This window comes from Triticum dicoccoides, chromosome 5B, assembly GCF_002162155.2.
Source record: "Triticum dicoccoides isolate Atlit2015 ecotype Zavitan chromosome 5B, WEW_v2.0, whole genome shotgun sequence".
In the NCBI taxonomy this organism is placed as follows: domain Eukaryota; kingdom Viridiplantae; phylum Streptophyta; class Magnoliopsida; order Poales; family Poaceae; genus Triticum; species Triticum dicoccoides.
This window is the reverse complement of record NC_041389.1, coordinates 486,656,270-486,665,097: the sequence shown is the minus strand read 5'-3', so window position 1 is coordinate 486,665,097 and position 8,828 is coordinate 486,656,270. Positions and strand designations below refer to the sequence as shown.

The following is an 8,828-nucleotide window of genomic DNA, read 5'->3' as shown; positions in this document are numbered from 1 at the left end:
GTCCGGACCCTTGTCCTTCCATACCTAGGCGGCCCAGCGAGGGCCTTGATCCCAGTGAGCTACGCCGGCCGGAATTGAGCTCGGTGTCCCGACAACCATCAGATTCTCTTTTCGACCTCGTAACATTGGATCAGTTTTTGGGCATATTAAAAACAGTTTGACTAATTCACATTTAGATATTTTCTAAGAATGTCACATCTAATCTCCCACAAATAACGCAGTAATAAGGAATAAAAGGAAAAAACTGAGACAAAAAAAAATCACAAACATAGTGAACATGAGGTTAGATGTGACATAACTATGTCACATCTAATGTGTCCTAGACAAACCTTATTAAAGAAAAGGTCACGGTGTCCCAAAACTTCTCTCTTCTGCCCAAAAGTGAATTATTTTGGGCACCATTTTTTCTTTGAAGCGGAAGCGAAAGACTTGACTCATATACTAATTAAGAGGAGAATAGAGTTTGTTGAAGATACAACACCCCAAGATACAAAAAGCAATTACTCTCCCGGCATGATTGAACCCAACTCTTTTGCACCGGTGGCCACCCAGAGTCGCGTCTTTCTTGATATTCTGGAGTATGACCATTGATGGCATCCATTTGTGGTGGGCGGCGCGAGCATTCCGCTCGTTCGAAATGGCCCATGAGGTTAGCATTGCAAGCGAGGCCATTGCCCTACTGTGAGGAACAATAATGTCGGGGAAGGCAATCCACCATTCCTTCATGGATCATAGGGTGTGTTTGGTAGAGTACATGGAGGGTGCATGAGCTCAAAAGTTTCCTTCTTGACCCACTTTTGGGTGTTTGGTCGCCTGCACGGGGCGTCCTCAGCATGCACGAGCTCAACCCAAATACCTTCTTAGCATGCAGGAAGAGAGAACACCCCAACAGACGTTCGCTGGTTAGCATGCATGAGCGAAGCGAGCAGCAACGAGTTTCAAAAAATGTTTAGAATTTCTAAAATAACTTAATTTTAAGAAAATGTTCGAAATACCAAAAACTTTCCAGCTTTTCCTAATTTGTTCAAATTATCAAAAATTGTTAAATTCAGAAGATGTCTAGATTTACAAATTTTGGTTAATTTTTTAAAAAGTGTCAGAAATTGAAAAAATTATTCAAAAAAATGTTCGCATTTCTTTTAAAAATGTTTTCGAAAAATGTTCAGATTTTCAATTTTCATTTATATTCTAAAAAGATAACTTTCAAAATTTTGTTTAATTTTTCAGAAACACTTCATAATTTCAAAAATGTTTTAGTTTTCAAAAAATGTTTTTTTATATGTTTCAATTTTTTTTTCACATTTTTGAAATCTTGTTCACTTATTTAAAAGATACCGGTTGCTACAGTGCCGACCGACATGTCTAAATGGATGCAAACTGCCAAACAATGTCTCAGCTTAACATGTGTCAGCACATACACCACTACTAAACAACAACAAATGCATGTACTCAACATGTCTACACTCAACATATATCAGAGGAGAACAAGCTAATTTGGGAATGCTACCAAACCAGTGGCGGAGACGGGGGTGGCACCCACGGCCCGGGCCCAGGCCAACATGAAAATATTTTCACTAGAACACTGAGTATTTCTGCTAAAACGATGCATTAGCTTTGTATTCCATTGGGTTGGCCCTCCTCAAGCTTGTTTAGCAGCTCTTGGCCCTGCCCATTCAGTTTTTCTAGCTCCATCACTGTAATAAACACACCCGTGGTTGTAGCCATGTGGAAGTGTCAAGCTGTTTCAGTTGTAGCCAAGCCTTGATCGTGCCCCCAGACCCTGAGTGTGAACCTGCACTAGAATACAAGATGATCCACAATTCCTGCACTTGCTTGCAATGAGGACACCAATTTAAGCGAGCAAAAATCGTACAATACTACTCTCACTCCATGTACATTTTGAGAGTAAACTTACCCTCGTTTATAGAGGACCTAACGTTATGATCGTTGATGCTTCGTGCTGTCTTGTTGTCGATAGAAATAGACTTGGGGTAGAAACCATCTTGTCAACGTGTCGGTAGAAACCATCTTGTGGTAGAAACCAGCTTCTTGCTCAGTCAGATTTTCTAATCAGCCAGTAATGATGGTGCGGAAATAACACACGGGCGCGACAGGACGGCTGCAGGCCACCGGCGAACGCGGCGCGACGCGCAGCCAGAAAAGAAAACGGTGCCCGATGCATGCGTCAAACGAGGGGCCACGCCCCGGCTGGCTAAGCTCGCTGCAGGCCACAGTGAGGGAGCGTACTGACAAGAGTCGGCCTTCCATACCGGCCGTCCCCCCTCTCTCTCGCGCGTGCTCTTTGTCAACATCGCCGGTCCCGGGCCGGTTCTTCACTTCAACCCTACACACTGGAGCGCGCACCGGGCCGTTCTGACAAGCTCGGGACGTGGCTAGTGCTGTGAGCTACTCCTCCGGCTCTCGCTATAAATTCACGCGCGTCCAGCCATGAGAGGAGCTTCCATTCCGTTCTGCTTAGCTAGCCACGTAGCCCCACTCACTCACTCACCGGCCCCAGCTTCCCTTCTTCTTCTCTAGCTCGTTCTGTCTCCCCTGTCTGTGCCGTGCTGAACCAGATGGAGGTAAGTGCCGGCCGAGCCACCAGGCAAGCCATCCATACCAGCACAAACTTCGCCAAGAATGGGGCTGGTGGTCTGATCAGTGATCACCATGAACTACCCTTGTGGTTTCTTATCTCTCGCTCTGTCGCAGAAGGCGAGGAGGCGCCGCGTGCCGGCGTTCGGGGAGTGGAACTACAACTACCACCACGACGAGCCGGAGGCGACAGCGGCGGCCGCGTGGTACGCCACGCCGGAGCCGGAGGCCTGCAGCGACGTGTGGTTCAGGTACTCGCCTCCTCCACGCAATCCCACGCCCAAGAAGAAGCAAGCGAGGCGGCGGCGGCCGGAGGGCGACGTGTCCCGGGAGCGCGCCAGGGCGTCCACGGACGCTGCTGTCACGGCCAAGAGCGGCGCCAGCAGGTACCAGGTGCGGCATGTCGACGAGGACCTCTACAAGGCGCCACCGCCGGAGCCCGCCTCCCACCGGCGGCCAAGGAAGGTACGTACGGCCCCCGGAAAAGAATGTCTAGCTACTGCCGGAATTGGTTTCTTTAATTTTTTGTCGTGATTGTTGGAGCTGACCGCTCTTTGTTTGGATGCAGAAGTGGAGCATGTGGAAGGGATGCCTGGGCCTCAACTCATGCGTCGCCTCCTGAACCCCGAAACCTGTGGCGCCGATGGGATGCGGCGTCCTGCGTTCGTGTTCATCAGCAGTGTCTATTTGCCCTTTCTCTTGGATACACTACTACTCCTAGTACTCTCTCCGAGTGTTTTGTGCGTATGTTTTGGCTTGTGGCAAAATGGTTAGTACTCCAGTAAGACTAGCTGACTGCTAGTAAACATTTCGAGTTTCTACTCTCTTGTGTGATGTTGGTAAAGATATCTAGGTATATTAGTAACATTCCGAGTTTCTACTTCTTTTGTGTAATGTATTGAGTGCAACATCTTGTCTTGTGCTTAACAAACGCGTTGATATACAGTAGTCTGTTACTATCTGTCAACCTGATATCGCTTTGGATCAATTTTGATGTGCAAACGAGTTTGTCACCAGAGATTCAGAAACATGGCAACAGATACACGAACACGCACAAGCCCGGAGCCCGCACGCTCGTCCGGCTGCTGCATGAGCATGAGGAGCAGTTGGCGTGGGCCCGTGAATCTGGTACCCGCATTGATTCGAGCAGTTGGATAATACTAGTAGTCGTTGTGAACTGGTTTCTTCGCGCGTGCCTACCATGTTTGTTTCAACTCGACTCGATCGCCCATGCCATACATACAAACACTGTCGCAGCCGTGTGTCTGCTACATACAAACACTATCTAGTCTACCTCGTGTCTTTTCTTGGCATAGATAGGTCAAGAAGAGAACTGGCATGGTAGTAGAGAAAATGACTCGGACCTACAGCTCCAGTCTGGCTAGCTAGGTCTATCGTCGCTAGGGCCGGAGAACATGCGGCCCGGAGAAACGAGTAGTGGGATTTCCCTTCTTGAAGAGTGCCCAAATTTTGGATCGAACGGAGCTCCAGTTTTCACGCGGAATGTTGTTGCCCTCCGGGTTTCATGCATGTCTTATCAGATAGGCATTCCGAGGACACAATGCCCCCGCCCCGCTTGAATGCTGCCTCCAACTGCTGTTCTGAACCATCGGTGCTCTGTTCACCACTTCACCCTTCTTCGACATGACCTTTCCTTTATCATCGGGAAACCTTTTCTTTATCTAATCTCTAGTACCCAGATGAAATAATCGATTTTGCAGTAGTTTTCTTTCCTGAGTGGCATTTCTTATCACTTAGAGTAATAGGAGAAGCGTGGAAATGGAATATCACGCTCATTCTTATAAGAAGGAGTTTGAGTTTCTCTTATTTCATCAAAGTTAAAAACAATTAATCTTGGAGCATGCCCATGCGGTGTGCGCTTTGCGTCTGCTAGGCCGGTTGATGATCTCGGCTCGCAGCGGAGACGACTTCGTGAGGCCACCGGATCAGATGGCGTGTGTTGGTGCGGTCAGGGCACACCATCAAGCTTATAGGTGTAGCGACATAGTTCATCGAAAAGATGGCTTTGAATTGATCCTCGTATTTATTTTATCATTCTATGTTGAATAATTTAATATAGTTGTGAGCATCATTTGATGCAGAGGTCGTGGTTAATCCTGCCCACTCTTAAAAAAAAGAAATTTACATGGATGCTAAATTTCCTATGAAATGTAATGTAAACAATTCCTTAGGAAAAAAGTTACTCCCTCCGTTCATTTTTATAAGTCGTTTCAGACAACTGAAAATGAGTTACTTTGCACCTTCTGTGAAATGTCTTCAAGGCTATAAAAGTGAAGATGGAGTATATAGGATTCAGCTCAACTAATAAAACGACCAACATAAGAGACATACCTAAGCATTACAGTCCTATAAATCCTATGAAAATATTTTGAACCAAAGAACCCCACACTGTATATCTAGATTTCTATTAAACTTTGAGGCATCACTAGCCAAAACACCGTCAATGGTAACTTAACTAATATGGCTTCGGGTTATTTTTCTAACACAGTACAATCGCAAATGCTCATTTGCAAACATAAAGATTCCCACATATGCAAGCATATACACTCACTCCTATAGACGAACGCACACACTCACACCCTATCTTTATTAGCACCTTTAAAATATTGAGCCGATACAACATTTTGAGATTGAGGAAGTATCACAAAGCCTCGTAGCCGATGGAAACGTCTCCTCACACTGAGTGAACAGTGCTGGAAAGCCTGACATAAATCCAGGAAAATGTGAGCACCAGTGCCCAGTAAGGACTTCAACCCTGGTGGACTTGTTTCACCACAAGGAACTTAACCATCTGAGCTATTCTCACCTAGTGCACTTGGTTTGTTCCTCGCTTTCGTTGACACTTTTATATAGTTCAAAAGATCTGTAAAAGAAGTAGCATATATCATACCGTGAATTTATGATGTCACAATTGAAATCAAGTCTAAATGTTGTTTTTTGAACAATAAGTGAGGGGGGAGGGGGATCCTCGCCTGAATTAGATTTCATTCGAACAAAATGTTGATCCAGTTTATAAAGAAAACCGAATAAAAAATCTGTTATCAATGTCGATAATTTTGAACAGTAAATGTTGTTTTTTGAACAGTAAGTCTCAATATTGACATAACTGTTTTTTCTTTGCAAATTTGTTATCAATGTTGATAATTTACCAAAACTTACCTTAGGCAGAATTCTCAAATGATTTGACGGTGTTATGGATTCCGAATCTCAAATTGTATGGTGTGTTATATACCAATATTATTTATGTCATACTCCTTCTGTTTGGTTTTAGTTTAAATTTAAACTGAAACCACACCAGGTATTTTAGAACGGAGGAAGTATTATCTTATGACTTTTAATAGATTTTCAAGATTAAAGTTGTCAACGCTGATTTAATTTATTTTCACATTGCAAAAGTGTGTCTTACTCGGCTCGGCGACTACCAAATTGGAATACTTCTAGCAACTTTCACATGTGTGTGTCTACACATATCTTTTGCGCGCCTAATTTTTCGCGTTATTTTTTTCAGTAAGCTACTGTACGTCGAGATTAAATGATCGGAACAGAATATTCCTGTTCACTCCCTGTCCCAGCCTATGCAAATCCCCTGTCTAGAGACCTAAACCAGGGCGGCACATTATGGTATTTATGGTGGGCATTTACGGTGCTCTGTGGCCATCCATGCATGCATCACGCTTGCCCAGAGAGAGCCAGTCCCTCGTCATGGCTGTCTTCACCGCCGGACCGGCCGGCCGTCCAGCAGGACCACGAGCATGTAGCCGCAGCAAAGGTGCATCACACCGCACCGTGCTGGCCTCGTCTGTTGATACGGCGAAGTTGAACTGTGGTGTATGCAGAATCCACAGGAACGCCACGTTGCTGGTTGCTTTTCGCTTACCTTGGCATACCAGCCGTGTCGAACAGCTCCTTGCCGGCCCGCAGCGCCCCGCGGTGCGTAGTGCGTAATCGCGTTCATGCATGCATGGAAGTGTTTTTTTTTTCTTGCATTATAGTTGAGGACTTGAGGTCAGTAGTGGCTAGTAGTAGCTCGCTCCAGTAATGGTAAACCTACTGGTAACTTCTAACGGATGACATATGCCCGAAAGCCGAAAGGAAGAAAAATCCCTATTCTCTCGATGGATCAGACAAAATATCAGAATAAAGTAATCTTTTTGATCGAAAGGGTAATTTCTAATCTCCACATTTGATCGGCATCGAAATCGGTAAACTTTTTATGAAGGGGTGTACCGAAGCAAATCTCAAGCAAGTCCACGTCGCACTTGAGATGAATTCACCAGATTAATGATGCTAGTTAGTACCACCTAACACATCCCCAGAAAAACTTAACACTTAACAGGATAGCATTTCTCGTCCTCAAATTATTGTACATGTAAAAATGAACTCCCATGGTAAGCATGCATGTTGTAAGGAATATACAAACGGAAATGTTATCTGACGAATGTCGCTCAGACAGGGGTGGCAAATTAACATTTTTTGCAAGTTGACTTGATAAGAGATGGTAAATCCTGCCCATTTTTGCTGCAAAATCTCCTAGAAGTTGTCGTGTGTTTATGAAGAAACTATCGACCTCGTATAACTAAATTTGCCATCTAAAACGTTCACAAATGTCAAACCTTCCAGCGAACGTTCGCCGGCTACTGCGGTCCTATACAAAAGCATCTCACTTCTTGCAGACGACTGAAATTGGTGACCAAGGCAGGATGGCCCACATAGCAGCCAAGAAGAGGGCTATGGGGAAGCTCCACTGCCGCATACCTCGCAGCGTGCTTCGCCCGACGACGGCAGGTGAGCACGAGGGATGAGGGGGATTTTATGACGAGTCAATTACACCGGTGGTGCTTAAACTTGGCGCAACGGTCATTTTGGTGCTAGAACTTGCGGCATACATGGAATTGGTACAACAACTTGGCTCGGACGTGCAAATACGGTGCTAATCACACTTGGGTACGAAATCGATGCTAACTTGGCGCACCAGCGGGCATAGGGCCCACTGTCAGTGACTGGAAGGCGTAGAGGAGGTTTGTGGCCTTTTTTTGCAAAAACACCCTCAAAAAAAATTCTTTCTCACAAAAAGCCCCTAACAACGTGGCAGCTGCCATTTCATTTTGACACTATGACACATGGGCCCCGCCTGTCAATACGTGAAAATAAAAACTGATCAGACGCCTTCATGTCTCGAACTCAAGACCAACTGTTGTATAGCTAGCCGTCCAAACAACTCCACCATTTTCACGTTTGCAATGAGAAACACTGATAACAGTCCTTAATGTAGTACAAGGAGGACGCAACTGGGACTTCTATGTGCTGCAAATAGCGCGGCACATTTTGCACGCACTGACATTTTAATACGTTTGTAAAACATAAGTAATAAAAATAATGTGCATATATTATATAAAAATAATGATTAGTAAATAAAATTATTTAAAAGTACACACATGTATTATAAAAATGTTTGGTAAATACGGACATTTAAATATTTATTAAATAAAATATTTAATTGATACAAAAATATACACTTGTAACTTATATTTAAATTATACAAAATGATGAATACAAACATTCATGTGGTATATTTTTCACTCGTGATTTATATTAAAAAATATTATATAATTTAAACATTACCCGCGAATAATATTCATAAGAATTTTTAAATTTAAATTATGAATATTTATTTTTACGAACATTGAACTATTAAAATGTGCACATAATTATGGACATGTTTGTATGAGTAGAAAATACTTTGGAATTGTAATGTTAAAATACTTGATTTGTTATTAATTATCCAAAAAAATTGTAATTCATGAACATTATTTTAAATATATGAATATTTTTAAAATAATACATGAACAATCATGAAACATAAGTTATTTAGTTTGTACGCATAATATTTATACGACATGAATAATTAAACGTTATTTTTATTACTGAGATTATAATTTACATACCTTTTAGAAAATTCTAAAAAAAACAGGTGCAAATGGGACGCATCCGCATTCATCACAGTCCATTTCAGCTCCACAAGCCTGTTTGTTCCGCTGCATTAAGTGTATTTATCCATTTTGTGACACCACTAAATTATTTTTTTATCCATTTTGTTACGTGAATACTAGAATTTGTAGTGGCTACGTCCTACTGGGCAAGGAATCGTCGAGGGTTCGAGACAAGGGAGCTTCATTTTTCGTTAATTTCACACTTCACTAGCACCCACCTCT

At 43.3% G+C, this 8,828-nt stretch overlaps 1 protein-coding gene across 1 annotated transcript; it reads left to right on the top strand.

Moving 5' to 3' along the window:
• The first annotated feature begins 2,356 nt into the window (after positions 1 to 2,356).
• On the top strand, positions 2,357 to 3,495 carry LOC119305855. The gene is made up of 3 exons (XM_037582261.1): positions 2,357 to 2,582; positions 2,713 to 3,060; positions 3,164 to 3,495. Exons 1-3 carry the CDS (start codon positions 2,577 to 2,579, stop codon positions 3,215 to 3,217), a joined length of 408 nt encoding a protein of 135 aa, XP_037438158.1. The 5' UTR covers positions 2,357 to 2,576; the 3' UTR covers positions 3,218 to 3,495.
• The last annotated feature ends 5,333 nt before the right edge of the window (positions 3,496 to 8,828 follow it).

Coding starts and splice junctions, on each gene's coding strand:
- LOC119305855 (XM_037582261.1), top strand. Junction 3,061..3,163: donor CCCACCGGCGGCCAAGGAAG/GTACGTACGGCC, acceptor GTTTGGATGCAG/AAGTGGAGCATGTGGAAGGG.